The following is a 23,514-nucleotide window of genomic DNA, read 5'->3' on the forward strand; positions in this document are numbered from 1 at the left end:
AGTCTGAGGATCAGTGTGTTAATTTTTTAACACATTTTAAAGGGATCACGTCTATGCTATAGTACACTTTAGATGCACTTCCTTATGTATGCAATTAAAAATGCTTCAAATGCTGAATGCTGAGATATAAATCTCATTTACTTTTCATTGCACACATTCATTTACTTCTTCATAAGTTTCAGCTTGGCTAGTTAATTCTCTATATGGATAAATTCTGCTGCCTTTTCTCACATATCAGTACTGTGCCTCAGTATTTTGGTTGGAGATAGTGAGGAAAACACGTTCCTTTTTTTTGTTTGTTCGTTTTAACTTGTTGACGTTTGAGGTGAGCTCTTCCAAAATGTGAGCTCATCTGGCCGCATCCCTATAACATGCTGAATTCTTAGGGGGTTTTGAACCTGGTATATGTTTGTATGTATGTTGTTTATATGTTGTCTGTTGTATATTTGTACTGTAAGTTAAACCATCAAAATATGTTTGTAGCTTTCTGGAAAAGATGTAAAGACGTTTCTTTTGCATTTAAACCATCTACATACAAATTGGGAACTTATGTTTTAATAGCAATTGTGAGTAATGTTGCAGGCATGCTGCTCAACTCTTTTGTTTAACACACAATAAGGCAGCAGATATAGCTCTTAAAGATGTTTTACATAGAAAAGATTTCATAAGTTGAAATGAAAAAAAAATGCAAACTACTGCAGTTTAGACTTTAGTGTCTTTAGTCTCTTAGAGTCCATAGTTCTTGAAGAAATGCAGTGTACCTAGAACATTCAGGTAGCATATTCTTCATGCCATATTTAAGCTGCCTCCTGCTTCATGGTTCTTTATTAATAGAACAAATACCATTGACAAGTTACCAGAACACAGCGAGAGGAAAACAAGGATGGAGATGAGGAAATCACTTTAGATGGTTTGTTGTTATTTTTGTGGTAATTGCAAAGTACCGCAAGTCATCTGACAAAGTGAGCGAGCCCCTACATGAAGTGATAAACTCCAGTCTCTCTGTGTATTGTTTTCTGTGGCTTTCTCCAACAGCTCTTTCACACCCTTGAAATATCATTTTTGAAAGCAAGATAGGAGACTTAGTTGCAGTGAAAACGTCACCCCAAAGTGTGGGGACAAATGGACAAGCTTTGGCACAGGCTGCCAAGGCTTTCTTGTCAGTTTAATTCCTGTTCCCTGGCAGGCAAGAGAACAGTGTGACTGGTTGAGTGACAAGCAAGACACTTCTTGTATCTGCAAGCACTGGGTGTTCGGTAACTTTCTGAAGTTCCTCAGAAAGTAGTTACAGATCTTGAAATATGTAAATGCAGATAATTAAGATGATTAGCACAGACCCTCTCAAACAATATTGTGCTTTCTTGCTGCCAAGTGCTCCAGGTCACACTGTGGGACAAGAATAATCTATTAAAACCTCTCTTATCCAAGTGACAAGAACATGGAAGCAGTTTTTATAATGATGGTTATTTGAGTAGCTGGGTAAACATTACCACAGCCATTGCTGGACTCAGCAACTCCAAACCGGCTCATATATGTGCAAGCTTATATGTATGTACACGAGCAAGATCTATGTTATATGTGCAAACTTATATATTTAGAGACATATATATTCAAGGAAGATACACATTATGTGTGCATTATAAAGTGAAAGCTACATTATGATACTATATGTTTTATTTTAGTGGGCATATTGTTTTAAATCTTAAATATTTTAAAGGGGTTATTAAGTTGCTCATACTTGTTACAGATACAGAATGTCTTTTGATGATGCTGTGCAGAAGATTAGTTAGAGAGACAGATGAGATGGGTAGACAGGTACCTTGACCTTTAAAACATAATTGTTCTGTTAAATGAATAATAATGAGCATTTCTTGAGGCAGATATCTGTAGCTACTGAAATGCGATGGCTGAACAGAAGCCAGGGAACTTTGGTACTCTGTAAAACGGGCTTCAGCATGCTAATAACCCAATTTGTCATCATTAGCAATAAGATGCATTTGACTAAATGTAAGGGTAGAATTTGGCTGCTTAAAGACAAGCATCCAACGCCCTTGGAAATACGCCAAGAGCCCTGGGGTGTCTGAGGTGTCCACAGAAGAGTGGCACAACCAACAAGAGCGGAGGCAGGGCACACTTGGGCAGATCAAATGGCTCTAAGTGTTTATGTGTGAGACCTTCGGAGCAGCAGCCAGCTCAGGGCTTCACAAACCCAGGTGCAGGGTGTCTAAGCAAGGGACATATTCCCGATACAACCTGCAAAGGCTGGAGTTAGCTGATCATCTGTCAACTGGAGTAGGCTGAAGAGGTCTCCATCTACTGCAGTTGGAGGTTGGACTAGATGATCTCTAGAGGTCCCTTCCAACCTCAACCAGTCTGTGATTCTGTGATTCAGATTCATATATGCACATGCACTGAATTTCACTTTAAAACGCCCAACTGATGATCAGTTTTAGCTTAATATATCTGAAGTTAAGCCCATATAGCAGTGCCTTGTTTAGTAGCAGTCCTATTCAGTGCACTCTTTCTGTTAGTAACAGTAAAATACATTAAAAATCATAGACAGCCTCAGAAAACATTACTATAGGTCTGCAACACAGCACTGCTGTTTTCCAGCACAGTTCAGCAGAACAGTTCTTAATCAATTTTTTGTACTTGCAGGCTTTTGAAGATATTTACCTGGAAGACCGAAAAAATATAAAAACCATGTTGGAATATGCTGACAAAATATTCACGTACATCTTTGTCTTGGAGATGCTTTTGAAATGGGTGGCTTATGGCTTCAAGAAGTATTTCACCAATGCCTGGTGCTGGCTTGACTTTCTCATCGTAGATGTAAGTATCATCTTGCAATATTATATTTCTCCTGTTGGATTTTTCCATGTGCAAGTGTTTGCTAATGAGTTTGCGTTTGCAAAAAGAGTAACGACTTTGGGTGAACTTAAAAGTAGATTGCCAGACTTGGTTTTAGGCTGTGCATCCCCAGGAATCAGCGTGCCAGCACGCAGAAGACAGCACTGTGTCATTACGCAGAGGTGTTACCCTGCTAATTTGAGTCATGCTCCTTTTTCATCCGTAGAACACACTCTTTCTTTTAGCATTTAATGCCTGGTTCCACGCTCAGGACTAGCAGAAGGTCTGGTTACCTCCGACTGCTCTGCACATGACCTCGACACACAAGTCTTTCAGTAGATTAGAGAAGTTGTCCCTGGCATGGTTTCCTGGCAAGGCTGCCAGGGATGCATAACAGTATGTCCAGTACCATCTCCCGAGTACTTACAAGTGAAGGAGTCCAGAAGAAGGTGTGAATAGTCCCCTGGCCAAAGTGATTTCACCATTACAAAACCTTACAAAATGTTCCAAATCTTTGAAATATTGCAACGCGTAGTTCTACTCATAGGGTAAAGCCTGGAATTAAGTGAACATTGTTCAAAAGGGAGCTTATGCTCCCAAACTGTTGCTGCTACCAGACTTTCCTCCAGCAAAGGCGTGTGCGCTTTGGACACCGATCCAAAGGGAAAAATTAAAGAAGGAAAATCTTAGCACATCAAATCTGGAATTTCCCAAGGCCTGGGTGGGGATCTGTTCAGTGCATGAAAAGCCAGAAATACGACATCCCCCATGTGAGATCTGACATATCACCATGTATCAATAAGGGAGGCCATTTCTCATTTGCTTGAGCTGTAGGTGTGGAAGGCTGTCTGAGCTCTGCTATGACTGGAACTTATTAAACGTTTGAGAAATTATTTTTTCGCCATTTTATATCTGAACCTCGACTCAAGGGAGATACTGCACTTTCTTTGGCCCCAGTCCAGAAAAGCACTTCAATGGGACAATTTACTTGTTTGAAGTTATGGACATATCTAAGTGCACTGCTGGATCAGAGCCTCTGGAAGCTTCTTCAGAGCTTTAATAAATTGATTGATAAAAAGGAAGTTCTTTACATAAATTGGAGGTCATAAATTCCTCTTCATATACATGCTTGAAAACCTCTTAAAGGGAAGGCATGCATTTTTCACAGATTAGCTTCAATAGGAGAGGAAGGCCTGGTTTAATTATCTAACCACAAAAGTGGAAACCACAAGTTCCTAAATTATAGTCTAGCTCAGAAAATTGTGCTTGCTGTGGTTTAGGTCGAGTGACATGGCTTTTCTTCCTTGATTTCTCCATCTGGAAAACGGGACTAATAAGAATCACCTACAATATTATATGGGCTTCTGGGATTTTGCTATTGTAGTTAAGGTCCATAATGAGCTTCTGAAGACCAGGAGTGCTGGATGAGGGCTGAGCATTGTCACAACTATGAATAGGAGGGTCTTCCTAGCTCACTGTACCTAGATTGGTACAGTGTATTCACTGAAACAGTTTCAAGCTCTGCTCCACTCCAATATTAACAATTTCAAATGGCTTCACAGTTGTTATAAATACATATATTATGTTATGACATTTAATTAATACCAGAGGGAGTGAAACAGAAATCGAGCCCTCCCTGCAAAAAGGTCCCTTGGAAGAGGAGCTACTTAAGAACGCCAAGTCAATATGCAACCCAGGACGTTAGGTAAAGATTTCCCTTTAATAACAGGGTTTATGAGAGTAATGTCAGATTGTAGCATCAGCCACAGACAGACTGGGCAAAGAGAAAACACATTCCCTGCTGCAGATCCAGAGCCCATGTGGCCTAAGACAGAGCTATTTGGGAAAAAGGTCCCTGAGGTGCTCCATCTCCCCAGTAAATCCCTCCAATATAGCTTTCTTACTGACCCAAACCTTCTGTTTTCTTAGCAGATATTCAAATGTTGTTTTTGCAAGTTCCATAAGCTAGCCAAAAATTGCCTCACCCTTGAGTTGTTTTAGTTAATTAATTGACTTTAGGAAATATCTCATACTTTGCTGTTCCCAGTTAATAAAGCTTTTCCTCTTGCCCCTTTATGTTCTTCAAAGTCATTGGCCGATGCGGATTATGAGAAACCCATACTATATTTTTAGTGAATTTAACAGATGCTCTTCTCCTACCCTATTGCTCACACACACTCTGCCACTCTGAATTGGCAGAGCAACATGCTGTTATTTCCACAGCACACTTTTTACTTGAATTTACATTTTCTTTTCCGTTCTTTGAGAACCAAATCGCTGCAACTGAAATGCAGAAGGGAGTGAATGGATGAATTAGATGCTCCAAAAGAACCAGATGAACCACTTGTCTGAGTTTCTCAAATTTATTTGTTTAAAATTATTCACTTAAAAATTCCTGATCTGCAAATTATTCATTAGCAGTTTGGTATCGGTATTCAAAATTCAAGCTGCAATGGCTGATTTTTCATTGGACATGTGAAACCATCTATCATCTGTTTTTTCATTGTATAAATGCAACTCAGAGTCCTTTTTCTGCTGTGAATAATTCATAAAACCAGTTCAAAATCTGCAAGTATTCTTTAATTCTAAATGTGAAATGAGTACAGAGAATATATAAGCATACTGCTTCAAAATTTGAGTTTTTATTTCCTTACTTACCCTGCTCTTTGAAAGACCTTTAACTGATTTGAGCCTGTGGAACAGCAAAGACTCCATCTCATAAGTGTGGATTACAAAGAAAATTCTGACTTGTACAGCCTAGACATCAAAACACACAGTAATCCACAAACCAAAAGCTATTTTTGCTAGATGTAGAATCCCTAAAGGATGATCTCTGATAAGGGGCCTCTGTGCTTCTCAAACAAGTGTGCTAGCAGAGCAGAAGAGTAAGAGAAGGCTTTTAAACACATTGCAGCACAATAAAGTCCTATCAACAACAGTGCAGCAGATTTCTCTGGGAGGAAGAGAAGAAGGAAGCAAGGAATAATCTAACCACAAAATACAGGCTCATTTCAACTTAGGATACATGGGAAAGATGCCATGAGATGCCTACTGAAATACTGGGTACTTAGAACAAAAAACATTAATGTATATATGTGCAACAAGTCATCTCATAGCAAACAGCAACTGCTCTGCTAGAAGTAACCCATGTCCACACTGCTGCAGAGCTTCTCTATGCCCGTGAATTGGATGATGAGGACTGTAAATCCACAGTTGTTTTCAATGAGAGGAAAAAATCACAGACTGTAGTAATGAGGAAAGCACAGAGACTACTATATCTGGAGTTTACACAGATATCAATGTCACCCTTGGGATTGATGTTTATGAGCAAGCTTCTGTGTGAGGATGCCCAGGCAAATATTTTCACAAAGAATAGATATTTGCTGAGCATTTATGCAGTCAAAAATCTCTTCATACAAAGCAGATTAAAAGAGGAGCATGGACTTGGCCTGGGATGAAGGCATATGGAATTCCAAACGAACATTTAGGAAAACTCTTCCCAACTTGTTGTGCATGGTGTGATAGACAGAGACGGATATTTAAACAAGCAGCAGATAAACTCCACCATTTGTACAAGCTGGTGTCACATTTGATGTCCCTTTCAATTGTTTCCTCTGACCTATAAATATTATTTTGAGCTTATCTTGCTTGAGCTTGAGCCAATTAATTCTGAGCTCTCTCCCAATCTCCGCTAACAGTGCATGGATTGTTCCGTTAACAGTGATCGGTTCAGAGAAGGCATCAATCCAAAGCTTGGCATCACTCAAACAAAAGCTTTTGGCTTGTGGATTACTGTGTGTTTTGATGCCTAGGCTGTACAAGCCAGAGTTTTCTTTAGTAGTCCACTGCATGGTGGTGTTGCCATTGACCACTTCTTTCCTACCTGATCACACCTTGTATGCAGAGGAGAAAGACCAGGCTCTTGGAGCAGCTCGCTGTTGTGACAGAGCCCTCATGAGAGGGACGGAATAGCCCTAATTCATTAGCAAAGCTCAGGAAAAAAAAATCGCAGTCAAGTTGTGTTGCCTGCAGCATATGCAGAAAGCATTCTATGATTCTATGATTCTATGAAATCCTCTTAAATGGGCACTAGTGCCATCTCTCTACAAAGTACATTATCAGAAATCCATCATCTCCATTGCAGCTGTGGGGTCTGTTTTAATTGACCAAAAGTTAGTTCAAATCCAGGCTTAAAGGAACCTGATTATCATTTACTGCTTTTGGAGATGTGGGGAGGTGAGGGTTTCTCGGCAAAGATTATCATGTCTTCCTAAGGTGCAACAATGGGCGAAAGACAGTTTCTTAAATGACTGCTGTCTTAAAGATGGTGGCATCTTCTTCTTGCCCTGCAGATCATCTTCAGCAGTGGGCCCAAACACCATGGGGTGCAGCAGCCATGAGAAGATGATCTAGTCCACAGTTTTTGCCCAAATATCCCACCAATTCACTCTAGTTGAACAACCAGTAAGAAAAATAGCCTCTTCCAGTGAGTAAAATAGCTCGTTCCATCCCTTTTTCCCTGTGAGCCTGTTCTGCTACTGTGACAACAGGTTAAGCAGTACAGCTTAGCTGCAAAAGAGTTCAAGCCAGGCTCAGCAACAGATTTTGTGGTCAGATTTCTTAGATGAGTTATTCACCAAGTCCACTAGGCAGGATCTTGTAAAGGCTCAGGTAGTTGTGAAAAAAGCTGTAGTCTATTTATTTATTTATTTATTTTTATTTTTGTGAATGGAGAAGCCAGAACATGTTTCTGTGGTTTGCCTGGAGCTGCTGAGTTTGTATTTAGAGATGTGTATCCCCCATCGAGCAACTATCTGCTTCCAAACTTCCTATTTGCTTGGATGAGAGCAGCTCATGGATGTTCAGTCATTAAATGCACCGTCATTTTCACTGAATGCTTAAGAAATACAGACATGGCATTTTCCAGGATAGTTTCCTGGAAAGTGCCTGCTCTGAGATTTCTCCTTGCAACACTTCACTGACAGATGATTAAAAAAAAAAAAAAAAAAAGCTAATAATCCTTGGTTTTGAGATGAACACTTTAAAACAGTCCTTCTATTCTTAGTTAAAAATTGAATTGAATAAAAATTGAATTAAATATTAAATTATGCCCTTGTGATGGATTGTCTTTAAGTGACAATTAAAAACTTGATGTGTGAAGTAAATATTGATGGCTTATGATTACTTTAGTTGTTTTCTTTTTTTTCCCCATCTGTATTCCCTGTTGATTAGCAAGGTGATTTCTGTTTGCTTTACCAGTAATTGCACAATCTACTATAATGAGTTGTTCCCAAACAGCACTGAAACCCAATTTGTGTTCTTTGGAAATTACCTTTAAAGCAAGTGGATTTCCCCTAGATTTTGTTCTGAAGAGCACATAAGAATGGCATGACAAGAATACAGCCAAGGCAAAGTAAAAATAATATAGCTTGTCACTTGGAAGAGCCCCTTATGAGTGAATTTATTAGTGCTCTCTGCAAGCTATCAAAAATCCACAGGTTACAACAGGGAATAATCACATTCAGAGCACGTTCTTGTCTGGTTTTAGTCTAGTGCCTCAAAGTAATGCTCTTTGGGGATGTTTAAAGATGTCTCAGTGCACATTCTTCTGGGCCTGGACTGACATAAACCTCCCAGATACTGAACAGGAGGGAATCCCTCTCACAAAACCAGGGAGCATCGCTTTCCAAAAGGAAACCAAAAATGCTGTATTACTACATGTTGGCTAATTCAGGACAAGAAATTCTCATGGAGAGAAGAGAACTGGTTTTAATGTGTGTTAGCAGACCAGTGGACACTGTAAATCTCCTTTCTGCCTCCCCACACTTTATCTCAACGTAACATGTGCAAAATCATCCAAATGTCTTGTCTTATCTTAGTTTGCACCTCACATTAGTCTTTACAGAAATGCTAAAAGGAGCCAAGTGATAGCACACGCTGGGTTTCTGACAAGACATCACAGGATGAAGCACACTCAAGCTGGAGGAAAAGGGAAAATAAATGAAAATGAGGAGGAAAGTACAGCAGAAAGTATAGCCTGCTAACTGCACGTGGCAAAATGATAGCAGTAGGAAGAGCTCAACTCAGATTGTATTGAGGTGGATTTACCAAACATTTTTATTTCTTCAAATGATTTAAAGCTGGAACATTTCAATTTGCTGTTTTTTTTTTTTTTTTGGAGAAATTGCTTTAAAATGAAAAAAAAAACCATAAAACTCTTTAACTCTTATATGCAGCCTGCTTGGCCCTTTCTATCACTATGAGTGTAGTGAACAGATTCATTCTAGAGGCTCTATCCATCCCATCTGGCATGGTCAGGGATGACAGGGCTGCCATTAGGAAGGAGAAGGGAAAGTTGTGCATATAAGCAAATTCCAGCATTGACTCCCTAACATCAGCCCTCTCCCTTCTCTCAAATCACTACATGTGAAGGAAGGAGATAAGTCATCAGACGAATCGTCTACAGCCATGCAGCCTGACATCCTACCTCAACATGGCTCTACAACTGGCTTTAGGGTGGCTTGTGACAAGGAAAATGAAGGTGAAGACTCCTACTTGTAGCAGCAGGATCCTATCCTTTTCGGAGTCCCTTGCCAATATAAACTCAGGATCTATTCAGACTGAAGAAGCCAACAGAGATAATTTTCAGTATAAAATAGTCACACAACCACATCAACTCTGTTTTACTTATTGATTTTTTTTCAATTGATTTGGAGCATCTTATTAAATGAGTTCTTTACGGAAGTCAGCAAACCCAGAACTGCATGTTGTGAAAACAGCCCACGTCTCATCTCTTTTTGCATGACGTCATGTGTAAATAAGGTTGAGCCAAATTCGGCCCAGAAATAAGGGCCCTTTCAGCCCGGTACCTTGACGCTCCACACAGTCAATGGGGCCAAGTCCTGGGCAAATGACTGTCTGTTCTCAGAGCAACCACCATGTGACTCTGGCTTTATAAAGCTGATTTTAAATAGTAAATAATAATAAAGCACTGTCCTGTCCTCTTCTGACAGCAGCACTGAGCAGCAAGGAGGTACCCCGGGATGAATTGTGCAACGGTTTTGTGGATCTTTTCAAGGGGGGAAATATCTTTTTTATTCAGCTGCCATAAATCAAAGCTTGCTCCACAATGAGCAGTAGAACTTCCTTGAGAATGAAGATTTCTCTTTTTCCTCTAAACCCTAGTAGAAATACTAGATTTTTCATGCCACCTGCATCTGCACAGTCACCATGGTGTTCCCCAGAGATGTGGAGCCCTAACAGAGGAAGCCTTTGGCCCTTGGCCAAGCTTTGGCTGATGGAGAAGTATGTGTTATCCCAGAAAGCCACAGTGATCCCTCTTCCATCCCTACCCAGTGCTGAAACCTGGGAAATCTGGGACAATGTTGCCTGTTTGCAGTGGACAGGGGAAATGAGAAAGGCTGAGAACCCACCTGGGAAGGGATGTGCAGGAAAAGCACTGGTGAACAGGAGAGTGGAGGCCCTTGTCTCTCAGCAGCAGATCACTCCCCTTGCCCTTGGAAATGAGCCGTGGGTTAATTCTTGATTCCCAGCCATCTGCCTTGGGAATTTCCTGGGGTTGTCAGAAAAGCCAGAACAGGTGTAAAGGAGGCGACAGATTAAGGGAACAGCGAGACCTAAAGAGGTTCTTCTGGAAACTGCCAGGAAGCAATTAGAAGGCAGAAATGATTTATTTAAAAGCATTTAAGCCAACAGGAGTGGCGCATGCTGTTCACAACAAGGCTGCCCTCTGAAAGGGAAATATTGCCTTGAAAAGCACAGACGGGAGAAACAGGAAGCAAGCTGAGAACATGGAATATTAATAGAGCTTCACAGGCGTAATCTGAGCATTAGGTGGGGAAAAGAAAGAAGAAAGAAAGAAAAGAGGAAAGGACAGAAATAAATAATGAGAAAGAAGAAAGAAAAAAAGAAGAAGAAAGAAGGAAGAAATAAAGACAAAAGAAAGAAGAAAAAGAAAAAAAAGATGGAAAAAAAAGATAGGAAAAGAAAAAAAAAAAAAAAGCTAGCTCTTAGAGGAAACATCCTGAGGCAAAAAATAAGAGGGGGTGGCATAAAAGTCTTTTGGAAACTGTTTTGAGAAGTGATGTCTGGCTTTCCAGGAGATAAATTTTTGTTTCTAATTAATCTAGTCACTCATGCAGCCCATCACGTTACATTACATGAGAACGCTTCACAAGCAGCAATGAACTCCCTCCATGGAAGCACTGTATGTTTGGGAAGCTCTTCATTAACGCATTTAGTCCCCAAGCCACAGATTAATGCCGATGCTGCATGACTACAGTACAAAATCTGTGATCTTTATGTGGACGCAAGGGTTGTGATCACAGGTATCAGAGCTGAGAATGTGATTCACGCCACCTTATTGTCTCCCACTAAGACACTGATTTTAAGATTGCCCTTTACTCTTCTCCCCCCTAATTTGCAACATGCAGTTATTTGAACTGCAGACACAATCATAAAGTAAGGCAGACATGTGGCAGGAAATGCAATACTGGAGTGAAAAACTGAAGTTAAAAAAAAAAAGAGAGGATAATGAATCAACACTCATAGACGCTAGATGCTGAAAGGAATACCAACCTCACTCCAAGCCTTTCTCACTCAACCATATTTCAGAGCTAAAATTCCATGCATTTTGATTAAATTTGCTAATTCCTTTTTCCCTGTAGGTGCTTTTTTTGGGTTTTTTGGTTTGTTTCTTTTTGAGACCCAAACATAATTCTGCTCCTTTATAAATCAATGGGAGCAGCCTTTGGCCACAGGACATGCTCTTAAAGATCCTGGGCTTCTGCTTGGCCTTTGAAGATCTACCTTTTGGATATTCCTCTTTATGGCAGCATATAAAAGGAAAAATCAGAGAGGATTTAAAAGAGGGACCCTAAGTAATCCAATCTCTTTCACTTTTCTTTTTTCTTTTCTTTTTTCTAAGCACAATTAGAAACAGGTGTTCCCAGAGCATGCAAAAAGCTATTTGGAAGCACTGGAGGCCTGCATTAGCCTAGACTGCTTATTTAAGCAAGTGGCCAGAGCTTTCAAACCAGCTGCTGTGCTCCCTTTTGGATATCCTTTCTTCCCTGCTCCCTGTGCTCTAATTTGAACAAGCAGGCTGATTTGATGAAATCCCTGGCTACATGAACCGTATGCTCCGGCCCAAATCAGGAAGGAGGTCTCGTGTTCTTTACTGGAGGGAGCAGCTTGCTCATAGCTGTGTGCTGCAGGAGGGCAGATGCTTAGCAGAGGTTTTTGCTACTCTCACGGCTTTTATGCTCTACATTAGCAGACAGGGAGCATTTTTATTATTACTCAGGGAGCGTTTTTATTATTGCCCACTCCTTGCTCCTGGGCTCTGCTGTTCACGTAGTAATTATCAGGGGTTAACACAAGAATGGACTCTATACCTGGTAGCATCTGCCTTGGAGGCATGCTGTTTGCTCCAAGCGTAGCCAGTTTGCTTCCAGCATGGTCCAGGGGACACTCCCTCTATGTCTGAAATGTGTTTTTATGCTGGCAAGAAGGAGGATGAAAAATAGAGCAGTAGCCCCTATTGCACTGATCTCCTTGTCATAGGAAACCCCAGCACGGCTCCCAAAGAGCACACATTTCTCACTGCAGGAGCCAGCAAGATTTCATGGCTCGGAAGTGCATGCATGCTGCTAAAATGCTTTTGAAATGTATGGATGCAGAAAAGGAACCAGAGAATAAAAAGTAACTCCTCTGCTGACATAAGTGCAGTAACTGCTTAGGAGAAACCATATGTGATCTTTTGATTAAAACTGTTTCCCCTGTGCATGCTGAAAGGAAGCTGAATTATAGCACTTCCCAATTTATAGATGTGTTTTTCAGCAACCTTAAAATTCTCCTTAGACAGTTTTACTGGGGTTTACATTAGTTAACATCACCAATTTCTTAAAACATTGTCAGATAGTGAAGACATATATACCAATTACATGTCTTTATCTCTGTATGTTTGGAATGAACAGTTTTAATAGTCCAAAAGATGCTGCATATTTGTCAACTTGAGAATTATAGTGAATGCCACGGTGGAGTTCTTTGAGTAATTAAAACAGCTTGAGAGCTTAAAGATATACACTGTAAAACCTCCCATTTTAAAAGCCTGACCCCTGCCTTCAGTCTGCTTCCCTGGTGTGACAGCGGAAGACACGTGGCACACATTCTCCTTAACACAGAGAAAATACTTAGTGTGCAGGACTTTAATACCAGTGGGTGCCACCATGGGAGCAAAACGTGTGATGTAAGATCTCAGGAACATGACAAGCTCCCTTTAAATATTAAATCTGAATAAGTGACAGCTGCTGGAAAAGCCTGCTGATTCCTGGAGAAGATGTTTTTTAGGTGGTGGAGTCAATCATAACCTAGTATTGGATTATCAAAATGAAATTTCAGGTATTAATCTCATTAGCCGCACCTCTGCTGCGGCAAGAAGAAGCAACATTGTGCAAGGAATATCAGCCATGGCTTTGACAGGAGCCCTAGGGCTTTGCTGGGACCCTCCTGCCAATGAGCTGGGTGCTAAATGCTGCCCGTTCCAGAGGCTGAGTCCTTGGAAGAAATATTGGGAAGCCACTGATATCACTAAGGCGAAGAACTGGAATCCTATCCCCTCGTGATGGGGATTTTGCCATTAATGTCAGTGGAGTCAGGACGGCTTACACAGACTTAAAAAAGAAAATTCATCTTCCTTAGTGGTCCTCCTTGCCAGCTAGGTTGTAAGCAGGAGCCCATGATAGAAAATTCCAATGAAGACATCATCCTAGGGCCTGGAATAGAATAAAGAGAAAGCAAAGGGAGATGCAGAACAGCCGATAGTTAGCAAACACATCTATTATTGCTTGATTAGGTTAAGGAAAGCAAAATTTAGACAGAGGATCTGTGAAAACTTCTTAGTAAGATCTAGCATGTGCTGGAAAAAAAAAACAATATTCCAGGAATGCACTAGAAGCAGAACATCTGCAAATAAGAATAATAATAGGGCTTTTTGTGTCAGAAGTGTGCAAAGGAAGAAGAGGACTCTACAGCTTAGGTCTGACTACCTTTCATAATAGTATGGTGCTGCCTGGTCTTCAGAGTATTTTTTTTTTTCCTTTAAAAATAAAAAAAAAAGCTACAAACCAATTTGGAAAACGAATATTGAAAGAATTAGAAATATGTGCAATACTGGAAAAGTGGAGTTTGCATTGACTCTGGAGTTGTTTTTGAGGTGCCAGGAGGATTCTGATACCAAGCAGACCACAAGGCAGAAACCAAGAGCAGCCTGGGGCCACACAGCCTTGTAACAAGGCAAAAAAAGTAATAGAAATCGCTGACTTCACCTTTTTGCTGTGGTTATGTGGGGCAGTCAGCAACAATTTTGAAAACTGCTTGACTATTTTCCTAAAAATAACCTTCTGGGTCACTTTTAATCAAGTTGAAATGGTCAAGTTTCTGCTTTAATGATTCTTCAATAAACAGTATTTGACGGGGATACCTTCAAAATCAACAGTCGAGCATTTTAGCGAGTTGTCTCAGACTCATTTCTGACTCCAGTCTTGTAAATCATCACCAAATATCACCCAGCTTCATGGCCTTAATCCTCTGAACAGAGGATCTAATGCTGTGTAAATCTGTGTCAGGAGGACAGCAGCACCTGTGATGCATTTCAGGGTGACATTTATGGCACTGCGGAGAAAATGGTAACTCTCTCAGACCCAAAGTCTGGCCTTGCAGGATTGGAGCAGGGCATCCTCTGCCTTGAGACTAGGGGAGTTAGGGGACATAAATCTGAGAATGAGGGAGAAAGAAAGCAGAAGTTTGCACAGGGCAATGTGAAAACCTTAAAAATACTTGACTTTCAGTCATTGTAGGTGAAGATAGTGAAGAAGAAGAGTGTCAGGTGCTCTATATTTGATTCATTTTCTTTTAAATCTATATATTCATTTAACAAATGAAGGAGCTCACTGTGGAACATGCGAGTGTGCAGATTTTGGTTTCTATCATATAGGATGCTATTTTTCTCATCTCTTCAGCTTTTTGAGTTAAGAAGCTCCAACACCTCATGGAGTTAATGCCATTTTCTGGACTGAACTTTCCACCAAGGATACAAATATACGTCAAAATGATACTCTTAACAAGACACCTCAAAAATGCAAAATATATTTTAGTTTTCAGAGGCTCTAGTAGAATGGCTCTAGCATATAAGCATAATGCTCACTTGCCAACTGGTATTAGCCCAATCCTGTGGTCCTTTCTCCTTAATTAGGCACCGTTCTCATTAAAGTCAACTGGAATAGTAAATAAAAGTCATGGACTTTGGACTGTACGGCAATGAAACTTCTGAGTACAGATTATAACCATAAAAGCCCTACTGGTAAAAATTAGGGAAGATATTGCAAGGCTGCACACTAGCAGTTTAAGAGCATTGGCAAGTTTCAAGTGGATTTAAAAAGACTTCCCCCTGTCAGAGCCAGAGTTCCATATTTAACTGAGCATTAACTATAGGATTTAGGGGAAAGAAAAGTATTACCAGTGAATATATGAATCCTATAGTAGGATTTACTGTAAAATAGCTTCTTCTGTGCAAACATGGGTTCAAGTCTTTCAAGAGTTTTCTTAGGAAACAGCCTGATTGGCAACTGTGAAGTTTTTAAAGAGTTCACACTGCTAAAATGAGAAAGTGTTTGCTAGGAGACCTTCCTTCCGCATCAACCACCAGATCTGCTCAAGGAAGGTGAGTTTGTGTCACACCTTGTTCACAGCAACATGTTCAAGTGTGACAGCAGCCTCTGTGCCACTTTGGCACCTGCAGAGTCACCCTGGCTGGTCCCAGCAGATGTCCAGCCCATTGCATCCATCCTGGCCTTGGAGTCTTCCGGACCTTCTGCCCCTAGCCTTACTGCAACCCACATGCCACCAAAAAAAAAAAAAAAAGGCATCAGTAGGTAAATAATTGAACAAATTGAGCCAGTTTTGTAAAGATGAAGATACTTATATCTAGTCATATCCAGATACGACAAACCTTATCACAGACCTCATGAGTGATGTTGAGCTGGTCATTCAGTGGGTCGTGTTCAGAGAAAAAATCCTAAAATAGATGGGATAATTTCCTACCAGAATTGACTGTCTTCATGAGGAAGCCTACAGGCTACACCTCTTTTTTTTTATGTAGGGTAGAAGAATCTGAGCTTTTAGGCTTAGTTTCTATCTTTTAAATACCAATAAAATACATCTCTTTTAGGCCAGCTTTGCAGATAAATACACTTGTGAGTGTGAGGTACTCACATACCATCATAACCATGTTAAAATAGCTAAAATAAGATGGGAGTAAGGGAACTGTCAAGGGCAGTAAGCCCAGATCTCTCCCTATGGAGAAAAGAACAGATTATTAAAGACGGAGGTTAATTATGGTTCCTTTTTAACACGTGCAAAGCAGAGCGATACTTATGGTGCTGGAGAACTGTTTGGTTTCTCACTCCCTGGTCAGTGTGAATTCAGGTTGTGAACACTGATTTCAATGTGCAAAATCCATTTTCATCTGACCAGTTATCTCAACAACTGCCACTGTTCACCCAGATTCCTGCTCTAGACCCGATAGCACCCACATTTTTGCTCAGCTGGGCGCTATGAAAGAACAAGAAGAGCATTGAACCCCCTCCATGCTTTCTCCAGATTTGAAAATAGTTTATAGTTTAATCCCAATAAATTGTTTTTGAGGGGGAATGAACCTTAACACTGAGCACCTGCCAAGTTTCCTTCTTTACAGGCTGTTTAGGAATCAGAGAAAAGTGGTAAAAAGTACTGAACAAAACAGTCATGTGTGCATAATTCTTTTAAAAAGCTGATCGTATAAAGTCAGATCTATTGCCAATTTTGAAGACTTGTTTTCTAATCAGTAAGCTTAAGGCTGGTAATTGAATGGTAGTTTGAAAAATCTTTTATCCCTGCCAGGAATGGTTAGATCTTACAGGTGTGTGGAATGGTTCATCTGGAAAGCCTTAAATTATAACACTTATGTGACTCATCATATTTCAGAATTGGAAGGTGCTCAAGCACATTCTGAAGTGTACAGAAAACCTACAGCATTGGTGTCATGGAGAGATGGTTGTGTAGCAATAATTGCTTCTTTAATCCATTTTGTACAAGCTGATGGTAAAAGGAGTTCCACGTGTTTAGTTAAATGAAAAAGGACACCTTTAAAAGTCTGTATTAGTATAAAGTTTGTATTAAACCTGAAGCAAATGTTTGATGAGTTGGACAGAATTCTGTATATGTGTGAATGTAAAACATCCTTTTTACAACATTAGTCTAATGTAATGGTTTCCATTTAAGGTTTTTTAGTTTTTTTCCACTGTTGCACTAACCAGCTGTTTCTTTTCAGAAAGGAAAGGCAGTAGAGAAGGAAAATGGCAGAAGTCCACTAACAAATTGGGTTTTTCCTTTGTGTCTCCATACAGGTCTCTTTAATAAGCCTCATAGCTAATACACTTGGATACTCCGAGATGGGTCCCATTAAATCCCTCAGGACCCTGCGAGCTTTGAGACCATTAAGAGCCTTGTCACGATTTGAAGGGATGAGGGTAAGAGTAAATAAAGCACCGATCAAAGCTCAACTGTGTGACATCAAGCATGTAACAGGGCTCTGCTGCCCTCGGTTTTGTCTTCATTTAGTCTGCAAAAGGAAACAAATTATAAAGCTGCATCAAAACAACAAAATCAGAAATCCCTTCTTTGTCTTGGCTGCAATTGTATCTTTGCAGCTTTATCCTCTGGTGGATTTCGCGATAAACTAATCCCACTGCATAACTTGTCATATTGTGTTTTTTAAAACAGCTTTTTGGCTGAGGAAGCATCTGGCTAACAATTACCTCTCAATTATAAGATGTAGCAGGGGAATAACAGAGCCACAAGTTTGCTCCCTGCTTTTAACATGCATTAAAATGAGACTGACTGGGAAAGTTCTTAAGGATTTTTCTCACTGATTGTTAAAGGGAAAATTAGAAAATGCAAAGGGTATGGAAAGCAAATGAACAAATCTACAGAATCATTGCTTTGAACACATTTCAGCTCTAATGTGGAATGTCAGGATTAATGTTATCACATTTCAGTAATTTTTATAAAAATCAGTATTTTTATTTGCTGCTGTCTTGTGTGTCTGTCTCTCTCCCTTCTCCCTTGCTTTCCCTGCATGGTTGTATTGCACAAGGTACCTGTTTATTTGTTAAGCCTACCTATGGCACTAATCAAGCACAGCCCAGATTGGCGCTTTGTTTATTTAACTCCTCGCACCATGCGTGACTTGCAAACGATGACAACTGTTATCTATGTGAGCTGAGGCTTCTGCTAATCTTGCAGATCACATAGCAAAATAAAGCAAATCCTTTACGCATGGCACCTCCTCTGTAACCTGTGAGCACCACTTGGTGATCTGTGGTCATAATTCTATGTAAGACAACTTATGTTCTGCCTGGGGAACCCAAATCTCTCTACAAGGCCAAAGCAGATGGTACAGAGGTATTTTGAGGGTAGAGCTTTCCTGCAGATAAATTTGGTTCTGATTCATCAGTGCTCGGGTAGTTCAGGTAGTTCATGGGTAGTTCATGAAGTGAACTCTTAGCACTTAGATGTCCTCCTTGTGATACCTCTGTGGTGAGACAGTACAGAGCCTGAGACAACCCAGAAAACATAGCGCAATAGAGCAATTTTGGAGAACTTTTTATTGCTGCAACCCGTACTTTATCTGTTCTGTGGATTACCAGAGTTAGGGATCCAGAGTTTTGTCCTGCAGACCTTATGACTCTCTAAATCACGTAATTTCTGTCAATGTAATACAGCCAAACCTACCTCCAGGTCGATTTCGATTTTCTTAGTTGGTACTAACAGAAAAAGGTTCAAGAGGCTCTATTCATCTGGGCATGCAAACCTGATTTCTTTCCTTCTTTCAGCTAACACATTTTAAACGTAATTCACAAAATCAAAACAGAAGCAATGCTGTGAATCCTCAGCCAATACAAAATGATATTGCACCAATGTTACTACAGATGCTCACTCTCTTTCCATCTTTATTAAGCATACACATAAGTTGAACAAAAGTTGGTTTCAACAAAAGCTGCACTTTTACTAGAGTGATTTGTGCACAGGCTCTCTCAAATAAATTTAAATCTGGCTTATAGAGACTTAACTTCTATTGGTAGATTTGCAAGTTCAAGTGAAACCCCTTTAACATATTTTAAGCTGACATAAGACCACTCACTCTTGCCTTTGCATCAGTTTAACTAAATAGGATTCAAATCTGAAAAAAAAAATGCTAGACTAGCTCAAAGCATAGGAAAAGTGAGAAGCTGAAATAGGGAAGAAATAATGCTAAAAAAAGGCTCACATCTTTATTAAGGGGCTTTTTGAGAACAGGTTTGGTGGAGATCCTACATGTGTAAATGTGCACTGCTACATCAGCCCAGCAAGCTTCATTCCTGACATGCTGGTACCCCAGGTGCCTGATGCAGCATCCTTTCTCTTCACTGTACCACTGCTGCAGATGAAATATATTCAGCCTTTCTGAGCTATCAGAGGTAGTGAATTAGCTTGTAAATTATGATAAAGTGTAATTGGGAATACGTGCTATTGGCAAATCAAATCATTTTATTTTTAGCATGTCTAACCATGCTTAACATGACTAGGGACACTAAGACCTTTCATTATTAGGAGTTCATATGCTCCAGAAGACACAGGAAAATTGCCAGCACAGTGATAGATAATGATAATGTTGAGATGCAAACCCTGACAGTAAGAAAATTATAACTGTTTGCTCTACTATAATATCTCTTGCTTTGAGGATCTCAAGGAGGTCTGTATGACTAGAACAGGAGCGAGAATGTTCTCATTTAAGCAGCAGGGAGGGACTTGGTGTAGTAATGCTGGGCCCAGGCTTTGACACCAACTGGTCCTGAGGCAAAAGCACTTGGATGGTCTACAGGATCTGTTGCCATTAGATTTCAGGTCTTTCCCTGTCTTTAAAAGGATTGAGACCCAAGTTTGAAGCAAGTCTCAGCACATACCAAACAAACAGAGAGGTATGCAAAAATAATAATAATAATAATAATAATAATAATAATAATAATAATAATAATAATAATAATAGTAATAATAATAATAATAAGGCAGAACTGCTCCCATCCTGCTCTTTTCTTCTCTAAGTTCATCCCAAGGAGAGCAGTGTCCTGACTGGCCGTTACAGAAGACCCTGGGGTTTCTGTGCATGTGCCACCATCCTGCATCACCCACCACCTTCCAGGCCATGTTAGAGGAGCAGGTAAATTAACTAAGGTCTGCCAGGCCCAAGTCATGCAGTCTCCCAAGTCTCCTCATCCCTTATTCATCAAGGAATTATTTCAGAGCTGCCACTTCCCTGCAAATCTCTCCCCAGAAAAAAAAAAAAAGAAAAAAAAAGCTATTGCAATATTTTAAAAGGATAGATAGGAGGATTATAAACTATTTAATGTGAAGATGATACGAGGCAAAGTAATGGTGAGGCTGCTACAAGATACATTCAGTAAAGAAATAGCATAATTAGTGCTAGTTAGCATGATTTCATGGGAATAGGTTTTATAAAACTGATATGGTCCTTTGATTTGATTACAAATTATGCTGATGACGGTAACTGGGCTGATACAATATCCTTAGATTTCAGAGAGGAATCTGATACCACAGGACATTCTGATGAAAAAGTGAGCTTTGAAGCAAGCCAAGTAAACATACTCCAAATTAATTTAAAATGGATGATGGATCTCAGAAAAAGTAATTATAAACAGTGATGAAATTGTAATTTCTATGATGAGTGTCTCAGGGCCAGCAAGCCTTTGGAATAAAAGCTGTCCTTAATCTGGACTTTAACAGCATCTGGAAGAAAATATAAAATCTTTGCTGACAAGGCCAGACATAAAGTGAGTGGAGTAGTAAGTGATATTACAGATAAGGGAATTTTACTGACTGATCTGGATCACAAGGAAAAACAGATCAATTTTGTAACATGCATTTTAATAAAACCAAATACATCCTATGAGCAGGAAGAGAGAAAGTAGGTCACTGTAGGGGATGTTTCTTGGAAAACGGTGGATGAAAAGGACTTAGGGATCAGAACAACTGGTTGGCAGGGCACTAGCTTGCAGGGTGATCGGATAGGTGGGGTGACAGGTCCAATCCCTCAGCACACAGGGAAATTATCAAGCAAACAGTGAGAGGGCAGCACTGGAACTGTGGGATTCTCCCATCCCTGCTGGAAATGGGGTGTTAGAAACTGCAAAAACTCTGCAAAAAGCCATGAGTGCAATTCAGAATCTGTATGAAACATGATAATTAGAAAACACTTTATTTCACTATCCAAAATAATATTCAGTAGCAATCCACCCACAGTCAAGACAAGGATGACCAAAGCAGATTTCTAGGAGCAGAAGGCTTCCACATCCTCCAGGAAAGGTACTGTGAGACCAGACAACTAATGCCTCAAGTTCAACAAATTCAGTCTAGATAAAAGGCACCCGTTCCTAACAGTGAGGACATTGTAAAGGACACCAGGATAGACTCCCTAATGATAAGGTGATTGCCCATTATTTGAAATCATTATACTGAGAACTGGATGTCTGTGCAAAATCTGTGCCCAAGCTTGGCTAGAAGTTATAGCCTGTCCTGGAAGCACTGAGTAGAAGCTGGTGACCTCTGCTTTAGTGAAAGATAAATTAATGCATCATGCAAGACTATTTTTTTTTTTCCCCCGGATATAAAAGTGGAATTGCCTTCTTCTGAGCAGATGGTGAATGCAATCAGGAAAGCTGGGTACAAGGCATGAACTATGGATTTGCACCACACTGCAGGCAGAAAGGATGTTGGCTCAGTTTCTAGGTGATTGCAAAATAAATTGCAGGGAAGGTCATCTCACCTCTAAAGGTCTTAATACAAATAAAGAGATATCAAACCTTTTATTCTATATGATTATGTATGTTGCTGTTTCTAGATGCAGCAGAAATTCAGCCTTTTCCCTGGCAATGTTTGCAGCTAAGCTTTCAACCTGAATTTATGATAATAACTTGTCTCTGCATATTCAGGTCTTTAATCCTCCCTTGTCCCAGTGTAAATTAAGAGTGCTTCCAAAGACCAAATGGCACCACGCTGGAGTAAAAGCAGAAGTCATGGGAGAAGAGTGAGCCCCTTGGTTAATAATTCATTTAAAGAGGTGTTACAGGATTTGTTCCAGTCTCACATCATGTTTTGTTATCTACAAGCCATTGAACATAATTCAGCAGAAGGGAAAAAAAAAAAAAAAGCAGGATGCAGGAATGGCCATCGTTTGCCCTCCTGAAACCTGAATGTCTGTGTCTTGTCACAGAACAAGGGGTGGGTTCATACCATATGTAATATAACTTCAGTGGCTTTGTACCAGCCGCTTATTAAACAAAATTGAACAAAAGCCTTATCCTGCATAGAAGCAAGTGAAAGCTATTAAGCCTGGGGCTGAGGAAACATCCAAATGAGCCTTTGCTTTGGAAAGCATTTAGCATTTTGGTTAACAGAGTAAGTGTTATCTTAAAATGCTGAAGTTAGGAATGAAAAAAAAAACACAACTGAAAAATAAAACCAGCAAAAAAGATTTTTGAAAAGTCATCAGGAATGCGCCTATCTAGGAAAAAAAAAAATTGGTCAAGCAGCTTTTCCTGTATGAAAATTAGCTTCATTCATAAAGGCACAAAATATAAATCTGGGTTTTTGAAAGATTTACATAATTTTGTATTATATATTGTAGAAGCTACTGCTATAAATGCATGAAAACCATTTTACTCTTTGGGGGTTTTTCTTCCTCAGCAATATAAAAATGATGGTGAAACAAATATTACATTATTGGCTTGTCAGAAAATTGGACCTTAATAGGAGAGAAAAAAAGGGCTGACATTTTCCATAATCAGATTCACAATTGAATAAAATTTAATTTTTATGGATCAATATCACTTTGTCTCAGTTTCAGGGATGTAGATAGAGAAAAGTGAGAGCTCAGTGTCTGCCTACCAGATTTTAATCTCAAAAGCATGAGGTAGTGAAAGGAACGAATTATTATAGTGGGCTCTTGTCTGCAGAAATGCTCTCAGGTGGCTTTGCATGGCCCATGCAATCTCTACAAACATGGAAAAAACTTATAAAATGTTCTTCCCTCAAAAAAATGTCTTCAATACAATATTTGGCCTGCATAAGGGTCTTCAGATTTAAAGCAATAAATAGTGTGTATGTTTCCTCATTGATGTACTGGCACTGTATCGCATATTGCTATGTTTGAAACTGAGAGAAGTAGAAAATTTACTCCTGGTGAGGGCTTCAGACTTGAACCCTTTACCAGTGCCATCATGGTTACCCTTAGAAATTCCTTTCTCATTTAATTCTTATGAATCATTTTACGTAAGGGTTTGCACAGGAAGGACTGCCCTGCTTCAGGTGGTGTATTGGAACTCTATGACATTTCATGGGATAAAATAATATTATTTTTGTTAAATTAGAACGGTTGGGTGGTTTAATCATTTGTACTGAACAGATCAGGGAACTTCGTTTCATGTGCCATCTCTCTATCATTTATTACTTAAATAAGCAAAACGTTCCTCAGCTAGAGTTCACATTTCA

General features: G+C 39.7%; 1 protein-coding gene across 3 annotated transcripts in view; it reads left to right on the forward strand.

The window, feature by feature from the left end:
• The window catches only part of LOC104578150 (sodium channel protein type 5 subunit alpha), a 160,270-nt gene that overhangs the window by 123,697 nt on the left and 13,059 nt on the right, over positions 1-23,514 (forward strand). For all 3 annotated transcript variants that reach the window (XM_088534772.1, XM_088534773.1, XM_088534771.1), the window contains exons 20-21: positions 2,659-2,832; positions 17,316-17,438. In XM_088534772.1, coding sequence (XP_088390898.1) covers positions 2,659-2,832; positions 17,316-17,438 — 297 coding nt within the window. The remainder of the gene's footprint in view (positions 1-2,658; positions 2,833-17,315; positions 17,439-23,514) is intronic.

The sequence above is a fragment of the Tinamus guttatus genome, unplaced genomic scaffold (genome assembly GCF_059628265.1).
Source record: "Tinamus guttatus ecotype Peru unplaced genomic scaffold, ASM5962826v1 Tinamus_guttatus_pri_ptg000599l, whole genome shotgun sequence".
NCBI classification, from domain to species: Eukaryota; Metazoa; Chordata; class Aves; order Tinamiformes; family Tinamidae; genus Tinamus; species Tinamus guttatus.